Here is a 24,698-nt window from a genome sequence, read left to right as displayed (position 1 = left end):
TGATTGGAGACAGGGCAACAAAGTTTGCTTATCACCACAGAGGTTTAGAGCATGTTACTATTTACCTGCATTACTAGCTGTTTGGGGTTTTAGGCTGGGTTTCTGTACAGCACTTCGAGATATTAGCTGATGTAAGAAGGGCTATATAAAATAAAATTGATTGATTGATTGAATAAATTCATTAAAGGGAGAATGGATTAAACTATTTTACCCATTTAATAACCAGACCTTCCTACAAACTTGCTATGCTGAATTGTTTGAGGCACAATCCAACTTGTTGCCAGCCCACCCCGCTCTGGGAGGCGGGAAGAGCGCGCAATCGAACGTGCTGCCCACACGCGCCGCTCTGGGAGGCGGGAAGAGCGCGCAGCACTTTCCCGCCTTCTAATGTACACGAGCTGTGAGAAAACCACGTGTGTGTGCGCCGCGTCATGCTGGGGGAGGAGGTAGACTGCTCTATTCCATTCCGGGTTTTGCCTTATTCCACTCCGGGTTTTGCCGAGTGCTGTGGCACGGTGGCTGGGCTATGAGCGGTGTGTGGAGTCCCTGGATTTCCACTTTCCTCGGTTGACAGAAACACAGAGTCGCTGTGTGTAGTAGGGGGTCTAGGGGATAAGTTATCTTAACAGAGAGCACAAGGTGCCGCTTCATGTAGCGGAACGAGGTTGGGCTGTTTCACTCAAGGCAGATATCTTGTTCGGAGAGGGGGGACAGGACGAGAGAGAGAGAGACAGAGAGAGAGATTCTGCTATGAACTGAACGGATTTAAAGAAGAAGTGAATTGTTATTTTCGGTTTGTAAACATTTGACATTCTGCAGCGAGCCAGAGAAAGTAGAAATCCCGGACGGACGGAGGAAGCAACGCAGACCTGGTTTCACCGCGCCGATTGTCCGGCCGGGTCGGGTCGTCTATAACGGATTTATTTCTTAACAAAACACTTACAAGGATTTATTACCGATGACTGCAATGTGGAGAGTACGAGTGGTGTGTTGCACTTTGTCGGTGCTGTCCCTGTCATGTGGAGGAGATATCAAAGCGAAAACCTGCAGTGATGTTAGACAAGCATACACCGCCAAAGGGTTCAGTCTCGTCAACGTACCTCATCATGAAGTGTCAGGTAAGGCGGGAATACATACCTGTAGAATAAACTACTGTCTGCTTTCTTTCCTTTTATACAAGCTAATTGGTGATGTCTGTTTCCTTCCTGGCTTGTCTAACAGTTGGCTACAATAGTTAACGGTATCACTCCACGACGTCGCGTCAATTTTAATCGCCTGAATAAAAGTGCGCCTCAGGATATTTACTACGCCTACCATTAACATGTGATAGTAAATGGGATAGCCTTTTACCATATTACAACCTTTTCCCATCCAAAGTATCTAATATCATTTTCTGACAGAAAAATCTGCAATAGCTTTAGCCATCAACAGGTTGTACTGTAGGCCTGTATGTTAACTTCAGCCAGTGTTGCACATCCTGTGGAAAAGCTGGCAGAACATTTGATGATGTCTTTAGGTAGGGTTATGGTTAGAGGGAGATGCTGTCTTTAGGTAGGGTTATGGTTAGAGGAGATGATGTCTTTAGGTAGGGTTATGGTTAGAGGAGATGATGTCTTTAGGTAGGGTTATGGTTAGAGGGAGATGATGTCTTTAGGTAGGGTTATGGTTAGAGGAGATGATGTCTTTAGGTAGGGTTATGGTTAGAGGGAGATGATGTCTTTAGGTAGGGTTATGGTTAGAGGGAGATGATGTCTTTAGGTAGTGTTATGGTTAGAGGAGATGATGTCTTTAGGTAGGGTTATGGTTAGAGGGAGATGCTGTCTTTAGGTAGGGTTATGGTTAGAGGAGATGATGTCTTTAGGTAGGGTTATGGTTAGAGGGAGATGATGTCTTTAGGTAGGGTTATGGTTAGAGGGAGATGATGTCTTTAGGTAGTGTTATGGTTAGAGGAGATGATGTCTTTAGGTAGGGTTATGGTTAGAGGAGATGATGTCTTTAGGTAGGGTTATGGTTAGAGGAGATGATGTCTTTAGGTAGGGTTATGGTTAGAGGAGATGATGTCTTTAGGTAGGGTTATGGTTAGAGGGAGATGATGTCTTTAGGTAGGGTTATGGTTAGAGGAGATGATGTCTTTAGGTAGGGTTATGGTTAGAGGAGATTATGTCTTTAGGTAGGGTTATGGTTAGAGGAGATGATGTCTTTAGGTAGGGTTATGGTTAGAGGAGATGATGTCTTTAGGTAGGGTTATGGTTAGAGGAGATGATGTCTTTAGGTAGGGTTATGGTTAGAGGAGATGATGTCTTTAGGTAGGGTTATGGTTAGAGGGAGATGATGTCTTTAGGTAGGGTTATGGTTAGAGGAGATGATGTCTTTAGGTAGGGTTATGGTTAGAGGAGATGATGTCTTTAGGTAGGGTTATGGTTAGAGGAGATGATGTCTTTAGGTAGGGTTATGGTTAGAGGAGATGATGTCTTTAGGTAGGGTTATGGTTAGAGGAGATGATGTCTTTAGGTAGGGTTATGGTTAGAGGAGATGATGTCTTTAGGTAGGGTTATGGTTAGAGGGAGATGATGTCTTTAGGTAGGGTTATGGTTAGAGGGAGATGATGTCTTTAGGTAGGGTTATGGTTAGAGGAGATGATGTCTTTAGGTAGGGTTATGGTTAGAGGGAGATGATGTCTTTAGGTAGGGTTATGGTTAGAGGAGATGATGTCTTTAGGTAGGGTTATGGTTAGAGGAGATGATGTCTTTAGGTAGGGTTATGGTTAGAGGAGATGATGTCTTTAGGTAGGGTTATGGTTAGAGGAGATGATGTCTTTAGGTAGGGTTATGGTTAGAGGGAGATGATGTCTTTAGGTAGGGTTATGGTTAGAGGGAGATGATGTCTTTAGGTAGGGTTATGGTTAGAGGGAGATGATGTCTTTAGGTAGGGTTATGGTTAGAGGAGATGATGTCTTTAGGTAGGGTTATGGTTAGAGGGAGATGATGTCTTTAGGTAGGGTTATGGTTAGAGGAGATGATGTCTTTAGGTAGGGTTATGGTTAGAGGAGATGATGTCTTTAGGTAGGGTTATGGTTAGAGGAGATGATGTCTTTAGGTAGGGTTATGGTTAGAGGAGATGATGTCTTTAGGTAGGGTTATGGTTAGAGGAGATGATGTCTTTAGGTAGGGTTATGGTTAGAGGAGATGATGTCTTTAGGTAGGGTTATGGTTAGAGGGAGATGATGTCTTTAGGTAGGGTTATGGTTAGAGGAGATGATGTCTTTAGGTAGGGTTATGGTTAGAGGAGATGATGTCTTTAGGTAGGGTTATGGTTAGAGGGAGATGATGTCTTTAGGTAGGGTTATGGTTAGAGGAGATGATGTCTTTAGGTAGGGTTATGGTTAGAGGAGATGATGTCTTTAGGTAGGGTTATGATTAGAGGGAGATGATGTCTTTAGGTAGGGTTATGGTTAGAGGAGATGCTGTCTTTAGGTAGGGTTATGGTTAGAGGAGATGATGTCTTTAGGTAGGGTTATGGTTAGAGGAGATGATGTCTTTAGGTAGGGTTATGGTTAGAGGGAGATGATGTCTTTAGGTAGGGTTATGGTTAGAGGAGATGATGTCTTTAGGTAGGGTTATGGTTAGAGGGAGATGATGTCTTTAGGTAGGGTTATGGTTAGAGGGAGATGATGTCTTTAGGTAGGGTTATGGTTAGAGGAGATGATGTCTTTAGGTAGGGTTATGGTTAGAGGAGATGATGGGTTTAGGTAGGGTTATGGTTAGAGGAGATGATGTCTTTAGGTAGGGTTATGGTTAGAGGAGATGATGTCTTTAGGTAGAGTTATGGTTAGAGGGAGATGATGTCTTTAGGTAGGGTTATGGTTAGAGGAGATGATGTCTTTAGGTAGGGTTATGGTTAGAGGAGATGCTGTCTTTAGGTAGGGTTATGGTAAGAGGATATGATGTCTTTAGGTAGAGTTATGGTTAGAGGGAGATGATGTCTTTAGGTAGGGTTATGGTTAGAGGGAGATGCTGTCTTTAGGTAGGGTTATGGTTAGAGGGAGATGATGTCTTTAGGTAGGGTTATGGTTAGAGGAGATGATGTCTTTAGGTAGGGTTATGGTTAGAGGGAGATGATGTCTTTAGGTAGGGTTATGGTTAGAGGAGATGATGTCTTTAGGTAGGGTTATGGTTAGAGGGAGATGATGTCTTTAGGTAGGGTTATGGTTAGAGGAGATGATGTCTTTAGGTAGGGTTATGGTTAGAGGAGATGATGTCTTTAGGTAGGGTTATGGTTAGAGGGAGATGATGTCTTTAGGTAGGGTTATGGTTAGAGGAGATGATGTCTTTAGGTAGGGTTATGGTTAGAGGAGATGATGTCTTTAGGTAGGGTTATGGTTAGAGGGAGATGATGTCTTTAGGTAGGGTTATGGTTAGATGAGATGCTGTCTTTAGGTAGGGTTATGGTTAGAGGAGATGATGTCTTTAGGTAGGGTTATGGTTAGAGGAGATGATGTCTTTAGGTAGGGTTATGGTTAGAGGGAGATGATGTCTTTAGGTAGGGTTATGGTTAGAGGAGATGATGTCTTTAGGTAGGGTTATGGTTAGAGGGAGATGATGTCTTTAGGTAGGGTTATGGTTAGAGGGAGATGATGTCTTTAGGTGGGGTTATGGTTAGAGGAGATGATGTCTTTAGGTAGGGTTATGGTTAGAGGAGATGATGGGTTTAGGTAGGGTTATGGTTAGAGGAGATGATGTCTTTAGGTAGGGTTATGGTTAGAGGGAGATGCTGTCTTTAGGTAGGGTTATGGTTAGAGGGAGATGATGTCTTTAGGTAGGGTTATGGTTAGAGGAGATGATGTCTTTAGGTAGGGTTATGGTTAGAGGAGATGATGTCTTTAGGTAGGGTTATGGTTAGAGGAGATGATGTCTTTAGGTAGGGTTATGGTTAGAGGAGATGATGTCTTTAGGTAGGGTTATGGTTAGAGGAGATGATGTCTTTAGGTAGGGTTATGGTTAGAGGAGATGATGTCTTTAGGTAGGGTTATGGTTAGAGGGAGATGATGTCTTTAGGTAGGGTTATGGTTAGAGGGAGATGATGTCTTTAGGTAGGGTTATGGTTAGAGGGAGATGCTGTCTTTAGGTAGGGTTATGGTTAGAGGGAGATGATGTCTTTAGGTAGGGTTATGGTTAGAGGAGATGATGTCTTTAGGTAGGGTTATGGTTAGAGGAGATGATGTCTTTAGGTAGGGTTATGGTTAGAGGAGATGATGTCTTTAGGTAGGGTTATGGTTAGAGGAGATGATGTCTTTAGGTAGGGTTATGGTTAGAGGAGATGATGTCTTTAGGTAGGGTTATGGTTAGAGGAGATGATGTCTTTAGGTAGGGTTATGGTTAGAGGAGATGATGTCTTTAGGTAGGGTTATGGTTAGAGGAGATGATGTCTTTAGGTAGGGTTATGGTTAGAGGAGATGATGTCTTTAGGTAGGGTTATGGTTAGAGGAGATGATGTCTTTAGGTAGGGTTATGGTTAGAGGGAGATGATGTCTTTAGGTAGGGTTATGGTTAGAGGGAGATGATGTCTTTAGGTAGGGTTATGGTTAGAGGGAGATGATGTCTTTAGGTAGGGTTATGGTTAGAGGGAGATGATGTCTTTAGGTAGGGTTATGGTTAGAGGAGATGATGTCTTTAGGTAGGGTTATGGTTAGAGGGAGATGATGTCTTTAGGTAGGGTTATGGTTAGAGGAGATGATGTCTTTAGGTAGGGTTATGGTTAGAGGGAGATGATGTCTTTAGGTAGGGTTATGGTTAGAGGGAGATGCTGTCTTTAGGTAGGGTTATGGTTAGAGGAGATGATGTCTTTAGGTAGGGTTATGGTTAGAGGAGATGATGTCTTTAGGTAGGGTTATGGTTAGAGGAGATGCTGTCTTTAGGTAGGGTTATGGTTAGAAGGAGATGATGTCTTTAGGTAGGGTTATGGTTAGAGGGAGATGATGTCTTTAGGTAGGGTTATGGTTAGAGGAGATGATGTCTTTAGGTAGGGTTATGGTTAGAGGGAGATGATGTCTTTAGGTAGGGTTATGGTTAGAGGGAGATGATGTCTTTAGGTAGGGTTATGGTTAGAGGGAGATGCTGTCTTTAGGTAGGGTTATGGTTAGAGGGAGATGATGTCTTTAGGTAGGGTTATGGTTAGAGGAGATGATGTCTTTAGGTAGGGTTATGGTTAGAGGAGATGATGTCTTTAGGTAGGGTTATGGTTAGAGGAGATGATGTCTTTAGGTAGGGTTATGGTTAGAGGGAGATGATGTCTTTAGGTAGGGTTATGGTTAGAGGAGATGCTGTCTTTAGGTAGGGTTATGGTTAGAGGAGATGATGTCTTTAGGTAGGGTTATGGTTAGAGGGAGATGATGTCTTTAGGTAGGGTTATGGTTAGAGGAGATGATGTCTTTAGGTAGGGTTATGGTTAGAGGAGATGATGTCTTTAGGTAGGGTTATGGTTAGAGGGAGATGATGTCTTTAGGTAGGGTTATGGTTAGAGGAGATGATGTCTTTAGGTAGGGTTATGGTTAGAGGAGATGATGTTTTTAGGTAGGGTTATGGTTAGAGGAGATGATGTCTTTAGGTAGGGTTATGGTTAGAGGGAGATGATGTCTTTAGGTAGGGTTATGGTTAGAGGGAGATGATGTCTTTAGGTAGGGTTATGGTTAGAGGAGATGATGTCTTTAGGTAGGGTTATGGTTAGAGGAGATGATGTCTTTAGGTAGGGTTATGGTTAGAGGGAGATGATGTCTTTAGGTAGGGTTATGGTTAGAGGAGACAATGTCTTTAGGTAGGGTTATGGTTAGAGGAGATGATGTCTTTAGGTAGGGTTATGGTTAGAGGAGATGATGTCTTTAGGTAGGGTTATGGTTAGAGGGAGATGATGTCTTTAGGTAGGGTTATGGTTAGAGGAGATGATGTCTTTAGGTAGGGTTATGGTTAGAGGGAGATGATGTCTTTAGGTAGGGTTATGGTTAGAGGGAGATGATGTCTTTAGGTAGGGTTATGGTTAGAGGAGATTATGTCTTTAGGTAGGGTTATGGTTAGAGGAGATGATGTTTTTAGGTAGGGTTATGGTTAGAGGAGATGATGTCTTTAGGTAGGGTTATGGTTAGAGGGAGATGATGTCTTTAGGTAGGGTTATGGTTAGAGGGAGATGATGTCTTTAGGTAGGGTTATGGTTAGAGGAGATGATGTCTTTAGGTAGGGTTATGGTTAGAGGAGATGATGTCTTTAGGTAGGGTTATGGTTAGAGGGAGATGATGTCTTTAGGTAGGGTTATGGTTAGAGGAGACGATGTCTTTAGGTAGGGTTATGGTTAGAGGAGATGATGTCTTTAGGTAGGGTTATGGTTAGAGGAGATGATGTCTTTAGGTAGGGTTATGGTTAGAGGGAGATGATGTCTTTAGGTAGGGTTATGGTTAGAGGAGATGATGTCTTTAGGTAGGGTTATGGTTAGAGGAGATGATGTCTTTAGTTAGGGTTATGGTTAGAGGAGATGATGTTTTTAGGTAGGGTTATGGTTAGAGGAGATGCTGTCTTTAGGTAGGGTTATGGTTAGAGGAGATGATGTCTTTAGGTAGGGTTATGGTTAGAGGAGATGCTGTCTTTAGGTAGGGTTATGGTTAGAGGAGATGATGTCTTTAGGTAGGGTTATGGTTAGAGGAGATGATGTTTTTAGGTAGGGTTATGGTTAGAGGAGATGATGTCTTTAGGTAGGGTTATGGTTAGAGGAGATGATGTCTTTAGGTAGGGTTATGGTTAGAGGGAGATGATGTCTTTAGGTAGGGTTATGGTTAGAGGAGATGATGTCTTTAGGTAGGGTTATGATTAGGTGTGTGTTGTGGTCCAGAAACCACTCAACAAGACCAGGTGAGGTTAGAAATGTTGTTTCTTATAAACCAGACTCTCAAAACACAGAAAATCAACTTGTCTGGAGAGTAACTAGCTTCCTATTTGACTTGACTTGTTATGTAATAAGCTGTAAATAGTTCTGGATGTGGCATTAGGACATATGATTGGATTAGGCTCCAGTTTTACTTGAACAATGTCATTTGATGTAGCTATGGTAACCCTGAACTAGACAATCCATGTTCCAGTCTGATAAGATGCAACACCTATAAGGCATGGAGGTTGAAATATCTGTTGGCGTTTTGCAGAGCCTATTTATTGTGGTGAATCATCTGACAAAACCAACTCATGTTTATTCATGAGAGAAAGAAGCAAACAAACAAATCAATAAACAATGAAAGAAGCAAAACTGTTTAAAAACAGAATGTATTGTTAATGACCAAGCCCCTGTCAGACTGGTACCATAACCTACTGGTACCCTAACCTACTGGTACCCTAACCTACTGGTACCCTAACCTACTGGTACCCTAACCTACTGGTAGTTTAACCTACTGGTAGTTTAACCTACTGGTACCCTAACCTACTGGTACCCTAACCTACTGGTACCCTAACCTACTGGTACCCTAACCTACTGGTACCCTAACCTACTGGTACCCTAACCTACTGGTAGTTTAACCTACTGGTACCCTAACCTACTGGTACCCTAACCTACTGGTAGTTTAACCTACTGGTACCCTAACCTACTGGTACCCTAACCTACTGGTAGTTTAACCTACTGGTACCCTAACCTACTGGTACCCTAACCTACTGGTAGTTTAACCTACTGGTACCCTAACCTACTGGTACCCTAACCTACTGGTAGTTTAACCTACTGGTACCCTAACCTACTGGTAGTTTAACCTACTGGTACCCTAACCTACTGGTACCCTAACCTACTGGTAGTTTAACCTACTGGTACCCTAACCTACTGGTACCCTAACCTACTGGTACCCTAACCTACTGGTACCCTAACCTACTGGTACCCTAACCTACTGGTACCCTAACCTACTGGTTTCCTAACCTACTGGTACCCTAACCTACTGGTTTCCTAACCTACTGGTACCCTAACCTACTGGTAGTTTAACCTACTGGTACCCTAACCTACTGGTTTCCTAACCTACTGGTACCATCACCTACTGGTACCCTAACCTACTGGTTTCCTAACCTACTGGTACCCTAACCTACTGGTACCCTAACCTACTGGGACCCTAACCTACTGGTAACATAACCTACTGGTTTCCTAACCTACTGGTACCCTAACCTACTGGTACCCTAACCTACTGGTACCATAACCTACTGGTTTCCTAACCTATTACACAGTAATGCCATCCCCTTCAGACACACAGTATGCCTACAGTTAGAATACACTGTCAAGCAACTCCAGCACAGACGGTTGAAGGTTTCCTTGGAATACCTGGTGCTCATATTATAACTCATATTTATTTCTAAGTGTTATAAAAAACATGTAACATAGTGGTGTGTAGCAGGCCAGTAGGTGTCTCTGTCTACACAGGCCAGGTTACTGACACTTATAATAAGGATTTATATGTTAACTCCTCAAGGCTTAGTTTTAATTCATGCTCTGCTCTTTGGCACGGCACAGATAAGGGTTTCATTATCTGTTGTGTGGTAATCACATTTAGTTTTAAAGCAGGAAAGCCGCTTGTCTGAGTGGAGAGAGGGCTGGAGACTGTTCCCCGAGAGGAGAGGAGAGGAACACATGGTGTTAATCCCTCCATCTATAAACACTGGCGTTGAAGCTTCATCAGCTAGCAGGGGTTGTTTTACTTCATAGTGGAACACGTGCTTTTGATTGAATCCTATTCTAAATCAAGACGCTCCATAAGCTCAGGGCCACAGCTTCAGTGATGACTTCCAACATGAGGTGAGTCTTTCCTCGGTTCTCCTCTATAAGGTCAGGCGTTCTTCTCCTCTATACTGTCAGGTGTTCTTCTCTTCTATACTGTCAGGTGTTCTTCTCCTCTATAAGGTCAGGTGTTCTTCTCCTCTATACTGTCAGGTGTTCTTCTCCTCTATAAGGTCAGGTGTTCTTCTCCTCTATACTGTCAGGTGTTCTTCTCCTCTATAAGGTCAGGTGTTCTTCTCCTCTATACTGTCAGGTGTTGTTCTTCTCCTCTATACTGTCAGGTGTTCTTCTCCTCTATAAGGTCAGGTGTTCTTCTCCTCTATACTGTCAGGTGTTGTTCTTCTCCTCTATACTGTCAGGTGTTCTTCTCCTCTATACTGTCAGGCGTTCTTCTCCTCTATACTGTCAGGTGTTCTCCTCCTCTATACTGTCAGGTGTTCTTCTCCTCTATACTGTCAGGTGTTGTTCTTCTCCTCTATACTGTCAGGTGTTCTTCTCCTCTATACTGTCAGGCGTTCTTCTCCTCTATACTGTCAGGTGTTCTTCTCCTCTATACTGTCAGGCGTTCTTCTCCTCTATACTGTCAGGTGTTCTCCTCCTCTATACTGTCAGGTGTTCTTCTCCTCTATACTGTCAGGTGTTGTTCTTCTCCTCTATACTGTCAGGTGTTCTTCTCCTCTATACTGTCAGGCGTTCTTCTCCTCTATACTGTCAGGTGTTCTTCTCCTCTATACTGTCAGGTGTTCTCCTCTATACTGTCAGGTGTTCTTCTCCTCTATACTGTCAGGTGTTCTTCTCCTCTATACTGTCAGGTGGTGTTCTTCTCCTCTATACTGTCAGGTGTTCTCCTCTATACTGTCAGGTGGTGTTCTTCTCCTCTATACTGTCAGGTGTTCTTCTCCTCTATACTGTCAGGTGGTGTTCTTCTCCTCTATACTGTCAGGTGTTCTCCTCTATACTGTCAGGTGGTGTTCTTCTCCTCTATACTGTCAGGTGTTCTTCTCCTCTATACTGTCAGGTGGTGTTCTTCTCCTCTATACTGTCAGGTGTTCTCCTCTATACTGTCAGGTGTTCTTCTCCTCTATACTGTCAGGTGTTCTTCTCCTCTATACTGTCAGGTGTTCTCCTCTATACTGTCAGGCGTTCTTCTCCTCTATACTGTCAGGTGTTCTTCTCCTCTGTACTGTCAGGTGTTCTCCTCTATACTGTCAGGCGTTCTTCTCCTCTATACTGTCAGGTGTTCTTCTCCTCTATACTGTCAGGTGTTCTTCTCCTCTATACTGTCAGGTGTTCTTCTCCTCTATACTGTCAGGTGTTGTTCTTCTCCTCTATACTGTCAGGTGTTCTTCTCCTCTATACTGTCAGGTGTTGTTCTTCTCCTCTATACTGTCAGGTGTTCTTCTCCTCTATACTGTCAGGCGTTCTTCTCCTCTATACTGTCAGGTGTTCTCCTCTATACTGTCAGGTGGTGTTCTTCTCCTCTATACTGTCAGGTGTTCTCCTCTATACTGTCAGGCGTTCTTCTCCTCTATACTGTCAGGTGTTCTCCTCTATACTGTCAGGCGTTCTTCTCCTCTATACTGTCAGGTGTTCTCCTCTATACTGTCAGGTGTTCTTCTCCTCTATACTGTCAGGTGTTCTTCTCCTCTATACTGTCAGGTGTTCTTCTCCTCTGTACTGTCAGGTGTTCTTCTCCTCTATACTGTCAGGTGTTCTTCTCCTCTATACTGTCAGGTGTTATTCTCCTCTATACTGTCAGGTGTTCTTCTCCTCTATACTGTCAGGTGTTCTTCTCCTCTGTACTGTCAGGTGTTCTTCTCCTCTATACTGTCAGGTGTTCTTCTCCTCTATAAGGTCAGGCGTTCTTCTCCTCTATACTGTCAGGTGTTCTTCTCCTCTATAAGGTCAGGCGTTCTTCTCCTCTATACTGTCAGGTGTTCTTCTCCTCTATACTGTCAGGTGTTCTTCTCCTCTATACTGTCAGGTGTTCTTCTCCTCTATAAGGTCAGGCGTTCTTCTCCTCTATACTGTCAGGTGTTCTTCTCCTCTATACTGTCAGGTGTTCTTCTCCTCTATACTGTCAGGCGTTCTTCTCCTCTATACTGTCAGGTGTTCTCCTCTATACTGTCAGGTGTTCTTCTCCTCTATACTGTCAGGTGTTCTTCTCCTCTATACTGTCAGGTGTTGTTCTCCTCTATACTGTCAGGTGTTGTTCTCCTCTATACTGTCAGGTGTTCTTCTCCTCTATACTGTCAGGTGTTCTTCTCCTCTATACTGTCAGGTGTTCTTCTCCTCTATACTGTCAGGTGTTGTTCTTCTCCTCTATACCGTCAGGTGTTCTTCTCCTCAATATCGTCAGGCGTTCTTCTCCTCTATACTGTCAGGTGTTCTTCTCCTCTATACTGTCAGGCGTTCTTCTCCTCTATACTGTCAGGTGTTGTTCTTCTCCTCTATACTGTCAGGTGTTCTTCTCCTCTATACTGTCAGGTGTTCTTCTCCTCTATACTGTCAGGTGTTCTTCTCCTCTATACTGTCAGGCGTTCTTCTCCTCTATACTGTCAGGTGTTCTTCTCCTCTATACTGTCAGGTGTTCTTCTCCTCTATACTGTCAGGTGTTCTTCTCCTCTATACTGTCAGGCGTTCTTCTCCTCTATACTGTTAGGTGTTCTTCTCCTCTATACTGTTAGGTGTTCTTCTCCTCTATACTGTCAGGTGTTCTTCTCCTCTATACTGTCAGGCATTCTTCTCCTCTATACTGTCAGGCGTTCTTCTCCTCTATACTGTCAGGCGTTCTTCTCCTCTATACTGTCAGGCGTTCTTCTCCTCTATACTGTCAGGTGTTCTTCTCCTCTATACTGTCAGGTGTTCTTCTCCTCTATACTGTCAGGTGTTCTTCTCCTCTATACTGTCAGGTGTTGTTCTTCTCCTCTATACTGTCAGGTGTTGTTCTTCTCCTCTATACTGTCAGGTGTTGTTCTTCTCCTCTATACTGTCAGGTGTTGTTCTTCTCCTCTATACTGTCAGGTGTTGTTCTTCTCCTCTATACTGTCAGGTGTTCTTCTCCTCTATACTGTCAGGCGTTCTTCTCCTCTATACTGTCAGGCGTTCTTCTCCTCTATACTGTCAGGCGTTCTTCTCCTCTATACTGTCAGGTGTTCTTCTCCTCTATACTGTCAGGTGTTCTTCTCCTCTATACTGTCAGGTGTTCTTCTCCTCTATACTGACAGGTGTTGTTCTTCTCCTCTATACTGTCAGGTGTTCTTCTCCTCTATACTGTCAGGTGTTCTTCTCCTCTATACTGTCAGGCGTTCTTCTCCTATATACTGTCAGGCGTTCTTCTCCTCTATACTGTCAGGCGTTCTTCTCCTCTATACTGTCAGGTGTTCTTCTCCTCTATACTGTCAGGTGTTCTTCTCCTCTATACTGTCAGGTGTTCTTCTCCTCTATACTGTCAGGCGTTCTTCTCCTCTATACTGTCAGGTGTTGTTCTTCTCCTCTATACTGTCAGGTGTTGTTCTTCTCCTCTATACTGTCAGGTGTTGTTCTTCTCTATACTGTCAGGTGTTGTTCTTCTCCTCTATACTGTCAGGTGTTGTTCTTCTCCTCTATACTGTCAGGTGTTGTTCTTCTCCTCTATACTGTCAGGTGTTGTTCTTCTCCTCTATACTGTCAGGTGTTCTTCTCCTCTATACTGTCAGGCGTTCTTCTCCTCTATACTGTCAGGCGTTCTTCTCCTCTATACTGTCAGGCGTTCTTCTCCTCTATACTGTCAGGCGTTCTTCTCCTCTATACTGTCAGGCGTTCTTCTCCTCTATACTGTCAGGCGTTCTTCTCCTCTATACTGTCAGGTGTTCTTCTCCTCTATACTGTCAGGTGTTGTTCTTCTCCTCTATACTGTCAGGTGTTGTTCTTCTCCTCTATACTGTCAGGCGTTCTTCTCCTCTATACTGTCAGGCGTTCTTCTCCTCTATACTGTCAGGCGTTCTTCTCCTCTATACTGTTAGGTGTTCTTCTCCTCTATACTGTCAGGTGTTCTTCTCCTCTATACTGTCAGGCGTTCTTCTCCTCTATACTGTCAGGCGTTCTTCTCCTCTATACTGTCAGGTGTTGTTCTTCTCCTCTATACTGTCAGGTGTTGTTCTTCTCCTCTATACTGTCAGGTGTTGTTCTTCTCCTCTATACTGTCAGGTGTTGTTCTTCTCCTCTATACTGTCAGGTGTTGTTCTTCTCCTCTATACTGTCAGGTGTTGTTCTTCTCCTCTATACTGTCAGGTGTTGTTCTTCTCCTCTATACTGTCAGGTGTTCTTCTCCTCTATACTGTCAGGTGTTCTTCTCCTCTATACTGTCGGGCGTTCTTCTCCTCTATACTGTCAGGCGTTCTTCTCCTCTATACTGTCAGGCGTTCTTCTCCTCTATACTGTCAGGCGTTCTTCTCCTCTATACTGTCAGGTGTTCTTCTCCTCTATACTGTCAGGTGTTCTTCTCCTCTATACTGTCAGGTATTCTTCTCCTCTATACTGTCAGGCGTTCTTCTCCTCTATACTGTCAGGTGTTCTTCTCCTCTATACTGTCAGGCGTTCTTCTCCTCTATACTGTCAGGCATTCTTCTCCTCTATACTGTCAGGCGTTCTTCTCCTCTATACTGTCAGGTGTTCTTCTCCTCTATACTGTCAGGTGTTCTTCTCCTCTATAAGGTCAGGCGTTCTTCTCCTCTATACTGTCAGGCGTTCTTCTCCTCTATACTGTCAGGCGTTCTTCTCCTCTATACACTCTACCCCACTCTACCTTACACTCTACTCTACCCTCCCTCCCTCCCTCCCTCCCTCTTTCCCTCCCTCCCTCCACTCTACCCTTCTTCCTTCCCTCTACCCTCCCTCCTTCCCCTCTACCCTCCCTCCCTCCCTCCCTCCTTCCCCTCTACCCTCCCTCCCTCCCGCTTTCCCTCCCTCCCCTCTACCCTCCCTCCCTCTTTCCCTCCCTCCCCTCTACCCTCCCTCCCTCCTTCCCTCCCCTCTACCATCCCTCCCTCCTTCCCTCCCTCCCCTCTACCCTCCCTCCCTCTTTCCCTCCCTCCCCTCTACCCTCCCTCCCTCCTTCCCTCCCCTCTACCATCCCTCCCTCCCTCCCTCCCCTCTACCCTTCCTCCCTCCCCTCTACCCTTCCTCCCTCCCCTCTACCCTCCCTCCCTCCTTCCCTCCCCTCTACCATCCCTCCCTCCCTCCCTCCCCTCTACCCTTCCTCCCTCCCCTCTACCCTTAGGCTGTGACCTTTAACCAGCGTTAGGCTGAGTCCTTTAACCAGGGTTAGTCTGTGACCTTTTGTCACGATCGTCATTTGAAGAAACGGGCCAATACGCAGCGTGGAATGCGAACATCTTTTATTATTATTCACCACACGAACAAAAACAACAAAACGATACGTGAAGTCCTTGGGTACATACACAAACCAACACGGAACAAGATACCACACCACACAAATGCCAAACGACTACCTAAGTATGGTTCCCAATCAGAGACAACAAGCAACAGCTGATTCACGTTGCCTCTGATTGAGAACCACCCCGGCCAACATAGAAACACATAACATAGACTCTACACACCCTGGCTCAACATAACAGAGTCCCCAGAGCCAGGGCGTGACACCTTTAACCAGGGTTAGGCTGAGAGCTTTAACCAGGGTTAGGCTGAGTCCTTTAACCAGGGTTAGGCTGAGACCTTTAACCAGGGTTAGGTTGAGACCTTTAACCAGGGTTAGGCTGTGAACCTTTAACCAGGGTTAGGCTGAGACCTTTAACCAGGGTTAGGTTGAGACCTTTAACCAGGGTTAGGCTGTGAACCTTTAACCAGGGTTAGGCTGTGACCTTTAACCAGGGTTAGGCTGAGACCTTTAACCAGGGTTAGGTTGAGACCTTTAACCAGGGTTAGGCTGTGAACCTTTAACCAGGGTTAGGCTGAGACCTTTAACCAGGGTTAGGCTGAGACCTTTAACCAGGGTTAGGTTGAGACCTTTAACCAGGGTTAGGCTGTGAACCTTTAACCAGGGTTAGGCTGAGACCTTTAACCAGGGTTAGTCTGATACCTTTAACCAGGGTTAGGCTGTGAACCTTTAACCAGGGTTAGGCTGAGACCTTTAACCAGGGTTAGGCTGTGACCTTTAACCAGGGTTAGGCTGAGACCTTTAACCAGGGTTAGGCTGAGTCCTTTAACCAGGGTTAGGCTGAGACCTTTAACCAGGGTTAGGCTGAGTCCTTTAACCAGGGTTAGGCTGAGACCTTTAACCAGGGTTAGGCTGTGAACCTTTAACCAGGGTTAGGCTGAGACCTTTAACCAGGGTTAGGCTGTGAACCTTTAACCAGGGTTAGGCTGAGACCTTTAACCAGGGTTAGGCTGAGACCTTTAACCAGGGTTAGGCTGAGACCTTTAACCAGGGTTAGGCTGTGAACCTTTAACCAGGGTTAGGCTGTGACCTTTAACCAGGGTTAGGCTGAGACCTTTAACCAGGGTTAGGTTGAGACCTTTAACCAGGGTTAGGCTGTGAACCTTTAACCAGGGTTAGGCTGAGACCTTTAACCAGGGTTAGGCTGTGACCTTTAACCAGGGTTAGGCTGAGACCTTTAACCAGGGTTAGGCTGAGACCTTTAACCAGGGTTAGGCTGAGACCTTTAACCAGGGTTAGGCTGAGACCTTTAACCAGGGTTAGGCTGTGAACCTTTAACCAGGGTTAGGCTGAGACCTTTAACCAGGGTTAGGCTGTGACCTTTAACCAGGGTTAGGCTGAGACCTTTAACCAGGGTTAGGCTGAGACCTTTAACCAGGGTTAGGCTGAGACCTTTAACCAGGGTTAGGCTGAGACCTTTAACCAGGGTTAGGCTGTGAACCTTTAACCAGGGTTAGGCTGAGACCTTTAACCAGGGTTAGGCTGTGACCTTTAACCAGGGTTAAGCTGAGACCTTTAACCAGGGTTAGGCTGAGACCTTTAACCAGGGTTAGGCTGAGACCTTTAACCAGGGTTAGGCTGAGACCTTTAACCAGGGTTAGGCTGAGACCTTTAACCAGGGTTAGGCTGAGTCCTTTAACCAGGGTTAGGCTGAGTCCTTTAACCAGGGTTAGGCTGTGACCTTTAACCAGGGTTAGGCTGAGACCTTTAACCAGGGTTAGGCTGAGACCTTTAACCAGGGTTAGGCTGAGACCTTTAACCAGGGTTAGGCTGAGTCCTTTAACCAGGGTTAGGCTGAGACCTTTAACCAGGGTTAGTCTGTGAACCTTTAACCAGGGTTAGGCTGTGACCTTTAACCAGGGTTAGGCTGTGACCTTTAACCAGGGTTAGGCTGTGAACCTTTAACCAGGGTTAGGCTGTGACCTTTAACCAGGGTTAGGCTGTGAACCTTTAACCAGGGTTAGGCTGAGACCTTTAACCAGGGTTAGGCTGAGACCTTTAACCAGGGTTAGGCTGTGACCTTTAACCAGGGTTAGGCTGTGAACCTTTAACCAGGGTTAGGCTGTGAACCTTGGGAAGGAGAGGTGTCTTCATGTTGACTGGTGATTTTCAGAACCCTCTTGGGTTTGGTGAAATGTACATTAGATTTGATATGAATGGAAAAGAAATGTATATGAATTGTATTTTTTATGGATCTCCATTAGTTCCTGCCCAGTTAGCAGCTACTCTTCCTGGGTTCCGGAAAAATGAAGGCAGTTATACAATTTTTTAAACATTACAATACATTCACAGATTTCACAACACACTGTTTGCCCTCAGGCCCCTACTCTACTACCACATATCTACAATACAACATCCATGTGTACGTGTGTGTATAGTGCGTATGTTATCGTGTGTGTGTGTGCATGTGTCTGTGTCTATGTTTGTGTTGCTTCACAGTCCCCGCTGTTCCATAAGGTGGATTTATATCTGTTTTTTAAATCTGATTTTACTGCTTGCGTAAGTTACTTGATGTGGAATAGAGTTCCATGTAGTCATGGCTCTATGTAGTACTGTGCACCTCCCATAGTCTGTTCTGGACTTGGGGACTGTGAAGAGACCTCTTGTGGAATGTCTTGTGGGGTATGCATGGGGTGTCCGAGCTGTGTGCCAGTAGTTCAAACAGACAGCTCTGTGCTTTCAACATGTCAATACCTCTCATAAATACAAAATACATGAAGTCAATCTCTCCTCTACTTTGAGCCAGGAGATATTGACATGCATATTATTATTGTTTGCTCTCTTTGTACATCCTAGGGCCAGCCGTGCTGCCCTGTTCTGAGCCAATTGCAATTTTCCTAAGTCCCTCTTTGTGTCACCTGACCACACGACTGAACAGTAGTCCAGGTGCGACAAAACTAGGGCCTGTAGGACCTGCCTTGTTGATAGTGCTGTTAAGAAGGTAGAGCAGCGCTTTGTTATGGACAGACTTCTCCCCATCTTAGCTGCTGTTGTATCAATATGTTTTGACCATGACAGTTTACAATCCAGGGTTACTCCAAGCAGTTTAGTCTCCTCAATTTGCTCAATTTCCATAGTATTTATTACAAGATTTAGTTGAGGTTTAGGGAATGATTTCTCCCAAATACAATGCCATTTTTTCCAAAAGTTTACTAAGGGTTGGTAACAGGCTGATTGGTTGACTATTTGAGCCAGTAAAGGAGACTTTACTATTCTTGGGTAGCGGAATGACTTTTGCTTCCTTCCAGGCCTGAGGGCACACACTTTCTAGTAGGCTTCAATTGATGACGTGGTTTTCATACAGTATTAATGGTTTTACCTACATAGACCATAGAACATAACATACGGATGTTAATATAACTATATTAGAATGTGTACATTGAACAGCTTGGTTCTATTTCTAAATATGACCTACCTCTCTGAACATCCCCACTTGGAACCAAAACACCTCTGTCTTTCTTCTGTTCTGCTGACTGTGTTTTAATCAACAACAACACACATCACCTTCTGGTCTCAGTTCTGCTGACTGTGTTTTAAACAACAACATATCACCTTCTGGTCTCAATTCTGCTGACTGTGTTTTAATCAACAACAACATACATCACCTTCTGGTCTCAATTCTGCTGACTGTGTTTTAATCAACAACAACATACATCACCTTCTGGTCTCAATTCTGCTGACTGTGTTTTAATCAACAACAACATACATCACCTTCTGGTCTCAATTCTGCTGACTGTGTTTTAATCAACAACATATATCACCTTCTGGTCTCAATTCTGCTGACTGTGTTTTAAACAACAACATATATCACCTTCTGGTCTCAATTCTGCTGACTGTGTTTTAAACAACAACAACATACATCACCTTCTGGTCTCAATTCTGCTGACTGTGTTTTAATCAACAACATATCACCTTCTGGTCTCAATTCTGCTGACTGTGTTTTAATCAACAACAACATATATCACCTTCTGGTCTCAATTCTGCTGACTGTTTTAATCAACAACATATCACCTTCTGGTCTCAATTCTGCTGACTGTGTTTTAAACAACAACAACATACATCACCTTCTGGCCTCAATTCTGCTGACTGTGTTTTAAACAACAACAACATACATCACCTTCTGGCCTCAATTCTGCTTACTGTGTTTTAAACAACAACATATCACCTTCTGGTCTCAATTCTGCTGACTGTGTTTTAATCAACAACAACATACATCACCTTCTGGTCTCAATTCTGCTGACTGTGTTTTAAGCAACAACATATCCAGAATCCAGAATCACATTAAGCATCTCCAATCCAAAGTTAAATCTAGAATCGGCTTCCTATTTCGCAACAAAGCCTCCTTCACTCATGCTGCCAAACATGCCCTCGTAAAACGGACTATCCTACCGATCCTTGACTTCGGCGATGTCATTTACAAAATAGCCTCCAACACTCTACTCAGCAAATTGGATGTAGTCTATCACAGTGCCATCCGTTTTGTCACCAAAGCCCCATATACTACCCACCACTGTGACCTGTACGCTCTTGTTGGCTGGTCCTCACTACATATTAGTCGCCAAACCCACTGGCTCCAGGCCATCTATAAATCACTGCTAGGCAAATCCCCGCCTTATCTTAGCTCATTGGTCACCATAGCAACACCCACCCGTAGTATGCACTCCAGCAGGTATATCTCACTGGTCATTCCCAAAGCCAACACCTCCTTTGGCCGCCATTCCTTCCAGTTCTCTGCTGCCAATGACTGGAACGAATTGCAAAAATCTCTGAAGCTGGAGACTCTTATCTCCCCCAATAACTTTAAGCATCAGTTGTCAGAGCACCTTACCGATCACTGCACCTGTACACAGCCCATCTGAAATTAGCCCACTCAACTACCTCATTTGCACCCTAGTATCTCTATTTGCACATCATCTCTTGCACATCTATCATTCCAGTGTTAATACTAATTGTAATTATTTTGCACTATGGCCTATTTATTGCCTTACCTCCATAACTTGCTACATTTGCACACACTGTATATATATATTCTGTTGTATTTTTGACTTTATGTTTTGTTTGTCCCATATGTAACTCTGTGTTGTTGTTTTTCTTGTTTTTCTTCTTCTAATTTTGTCTCTCTTGCCGTTCCAAATAAAATGGAATAATTTTTTCTCATTAATTTAAAAAACTGTTCGCTAGGCGTAGGCAAGACCATAAGCAAATAGGTAAACTGGGATAATACTAAAGAGTTAATCAGGGTGATTTTCCCACAAATTGACAGGTATTTACCTTTCCATGGTAGCAAGATCTTATCTATTTTTGCTAACTTTCTATAAAACATTTTTGGAGTGAGATCATTTATTTCATTTGGGATATGTATTCCGAGTATATCCACATCACCATCAGACCATTTTATTGGTAAACTACATGGTAATGTAAAAAATGTATTTTTTAGTGATCCAATACGTAATATAGTACATTTATCATAATTTGGTTGTAATCCAGAGAGGTTAGAAAATGTATCTAGATCCTCTATGAGGCTGTGGAGGGATTCAAGTTGTGGATTTAAAAGAAAACATGAATCATCAGCATACAATGACACCTTTGTTTTTAAGCCCTGGATTTCTAATCCCTTGATATTATTGTTGGATCTGATCTTAATAGCTAACATCTCGATGGCAACAATAAAATAAATACATATGCCGATAGTGGACAACCTTGTTTCACTCCTCTTGACAGTTTAAAACTTTCTGAGAAATAGACATGATTTACTATTTTACACCTAGGGTTACTATACATGATTTTAACCCAATTTATAAGAGATTGTCCAAAATTGAAATGCTCCAGGCATTTATATATATTGCTTCAGTTAGAGGAGATCGAGGCGACTGAAATGAAAACATATGCTTAAAGTACTTTGTTTCCTCCTTCAAAATATCATTTGGTGAATCATTGGTGACTCTGTCATTTGTAACCAGTTTCAATAAATTATTTTTGGTAGCATTCCTATGTTGAAGATTAAAAAATAATTTGGTGCATTTTTCCCCATATTCCATCCAGTTTGCTCTATTTTTATAATATATTACACTTGATCTTTCTTGAATACGTTTCTCAATTTCTTTTTGTTTGTCCTCTAATTTATTCTGAGCCTCTATGTTCCAGTTTTTATTGCCATCTATCTGTTCTGTTAGACCTTCTATTTCCTTTGTTAGTATGGACTCTTTTGACCTAAATTGCTTTTGTTTTCGAGATGAGTACTGAATTGCGTGGCCTCTAAAGGCACATTTAAAAGTGTCCCATACAACAAGTTATCATCCAATAGGCTTTGATTAAATTTTTCCAATATCCTCGCCCACGTGGAAATTCAGTAAGAGTAATGTATATGCCAATTATGTGATGGTCCGACCGCATTCTGTCCCCTATCAACACTTTTTAAACTTCTGGAGCCAGAGAGAATGACATAAGAAAGTAATCAAGACGACTAGCTTGATTGAGTCTCCGCCGTGTATATCTCACTAGGTCAGGATAATGAACCTCCATATATCCACTAGTTCTAATGTATTAATGACATTCATGATTTCCATAAGAGCATGAGGGTGATGGTTTGTAGTGTGATTTCCTTTACGGTCCATTGAACTATTTAAAACAGTATTATAATCTCCCACCATAATAATAGAGTCTTGTATTGCTTGCAATGTCGATGATTTATTATATATATTGTAAAAGATGCGTGGATCATCATTATTTGGTCCGTAAAGGTTAATGAGTCATATTTGTTTATGGTCCAATAACATATTTTAAATAATCCATCTACCTTGCGGATCTGTTTGGACAATTTGCACATTAAAGATCGAAATTACTGTTAATTAATATCATCACCCCCTTTGAGTTTCTTAGCCCATGGGAGAAGTATATTTGCCCCCCCCCCCCATTCCTTTTTCCACGCAACTTCATCTAGAATTGTTGAATGAGTTTCCTGTAAACAATAGATATTATATTCCTTCTCTTTGAGCCATGTAAATATTGTTCTTCTTTTGTTATTATCAGCTAAGCCATTACAATTATAATGCTGGTGATTTACCACCACTCTGATATCCAAAGTTCTTCCCGGCTGAGTTACCACCGCTCTGATATCCAAAGTTCTTCCCGGCTGAGTTACCACCACTCTGATATCCAAAAGTTATTCCCGGCTGAGTTACCACCGCTCTGATATCCAAAGTTATTCCCGGCTGAGTTACCACCGCTCTGATATCCAAAGTTCTTCCCGGCTGAGTTACCACCGCTCTGATATCCAAAAGTTCTTCCCGGCTGAGTTACCACCACTCTGATATCCAAAAGTTATTCCCGGCTGAGTTACCACCGCTCTGATATCCAAAGTTCTTCCCGGCTGAGTTACCACCGCTCTGATATCCAAAAGTTCTTCCCGGCTGAGTTACCACCACTCTGATATCCAAACGTTATTCCCGGCTGAGTTACCACCACTCTGATATCCAAAAGTTATTCCCGGCTGAGTTACCACCACTCTGATATCCAAAAGTTATTCCCGGCTGAGTTACCACCACTCTGATATCCAAAAGTTCTTCCCGGCTGAGTTACCACCACTCTGATATCCAAAAGTTATTCCCGGCTGAGTTACCACCACTCTGATATCCAAAAGTTATTCCCGGCTGAGTTACCACCACTCTGATATCCAAAAGTTATTCCCGGCTGAGTTACCACCACTCTGATATCCAAAAGTTATTCCCGGCTGAGTTACCACCGCTCTGATATCCAAAAGTTCTTCCCGGCTGAGTTACCACCACTCTGATATCCAAAAGTTATTCCCGGCTGAGTTACCACCGCTCTGATATCCAAAAGTTATTCCCGGCTGAGTTACCACCACTCTGATATCCAAAAGTTCTTCCCGGCTGAGTTACCACCACTCTGATATCCAAAAGTTATTCCCGGCTGTATGTAATAACACCCAAAAAAAATTCTGGCCTAAATAATGTAAGAAATAACACCTTAAAAAACCAAATGTTGCCTAGAAGCACGGCTGCCCTTCCTATCGGCACCAGCTGCTGTATCCTGGCATACTGGTCCTCTGTAGCTCAGCTGGTAGAGCACGGCTGCCCTTCCTATCGGCACCAGCTGCTGTATCCTGGCATACTGGTCCTCTGTAGCTCAGCTGGTAGAGCACGGCTTCCCTTCCTATCGGCACCAGCTGCTGTATCCTGGCATACTGGTCCTCTGTAGCTCAGCTGGTAGAGCACGGCTGCCCTTCCTATCGGCACCAGCTGCTGTATCCCGGCATACTGGTCCTCTGTAGCTCAGCTGGTAGAGCACGGCTGCCCTTCCTATCGGCACCAGCTGCTGTATCCTGGCATACTGGTCCTCTGTAGCTCAGCTGGTAGAGCACGGCTGCCCTTCCTATAGGCACCAGCTGCTGTATCCCGGCATACTGGTCCTCTGTAGCTCAGCTGGTAGAGCACGGCTGCCCTTCCTATCGGCACCAGCTGCTGTATCCCGGCATACTGGTCCTCTGTAGCTCAGCTGGTAGAGCACGGCTGCCCTTCCTGTCGGCACCAGCTGCTGTATCCCGGCATACTGGTCCTCTGTAGCTCAGCTGGTAGAGCACGGCTGCCCTTCCTATCGGCACCAGCTGCTGTATCCCGGCATACTGGTCCTCTGTAGCTCAGCTGGTAGAGCACGGCTGCCCTTCCTATCGGCACCAGCTGCTGTATCCCGGCATACTGGTCCTCTGTAGCTCAGCTGGTAGAGCACGGCTGCCCTTCCTATCGGCACCAGCTGCTGTATCCTGGCATACTGGTCCTCTGTAGCTCAGCTGGTAGAGCACGGCTGCCCTTCCTATCGGCACCAGCTGCTGTATCCTGGCATACTGGTCCTCTGTAGCTCATCTGGTAGAGCACGGCTGCCCTTCCTATCGGCACCAGCTGCTGTATCCTGGCATACTGGTCCTCTGTAGCTCAGCTGGTAGAGCACGGCTGCCCTTCCTATCGGCCCCAGCTGCTGTATCCTGGCATACTGGTCCTCTGTAGCTCAGCTGGTAGAGCACGGCTGCCCTTCCTATCGGCACCAGCTGCTGTATCCTGGCATACTGGTCCTCTGTAGCTCAGCTGGTAGAGCACGGCTGGCCATCCTATCGGCACCAGCTGCTGTATCCTGGCATACTGGTCCTCTGTAGCTCAGCTGGTAGAGCACGGCTGCCCTTCCTATCGGCACCAGCTGCTGTATCCTGGCATACTGGTCCTCTGTAGCTCAGCTGGTAGAGCACGGCTGCCCTTCCTATCGGCACCAGCTGCTGTATCCCGGCATACTGGTCCTCTGTAGCTCAGCTGGTGCCCTTCCTATCGGCACCAGCTGCTGTATCCTGGCATACTGGTCCTCTGTAGCTCAGCTGGTAGAGCACGGCTGCCCTTCCTATCGGCCCCAGCTGCTGTATCCTGGCATACTGGTCCTCTGTAGCTCAGCTGGTAGAGCACGGCTGGCCATCCTATCGGCC

General features: G+C 44.3%; 1 protein-coding gene across 1 annotated transcript in view; it reads left to right on the top strand.

Annotated features, from left to right (window-relative positions):
- Positions 1 to 958: 958 nt before the first annotated feature.
- LOC311126116 (glypican-6-like) overlaps positions 959 to 24,698 on the top strand; it is a gene marked incomplete at both ends in the record, with an annotated part of 383,740 nt that continues 360,000 nt past the window's right edge. Inside the window, one exon of the mRNA XM_084200137.1 lies at positions 959 to 1,118. Within this exon, the coding sequence (XP_084056263.1) occupies positions 959 to 1,118 (160 nt within the window). The remainder of the gene's footprint in view (positions 1,119 to 24,698) is intronic.

The sequence above is a fragment of the Coregonus lavaretus genome (assembly GCF_964263955.1).
Source record: "Coregonus lavaretus genome assembly, contig: HAP1_SCAFFOLD_354, whole genome shotgun sequence".
In the NCBI taxonomy this organism is placed as follows: domain Eukaryota; kingdom Metazoa; phylum Chordata; class Actinopteri; order Salmoniformes; family Salmonidae; genus Coregonus; species Coregonus lavaretus.
Note: the sequence above shows the minus strand (reverse complement) of the source record. Positions and strands in the feature narration are given on the sequence as shown.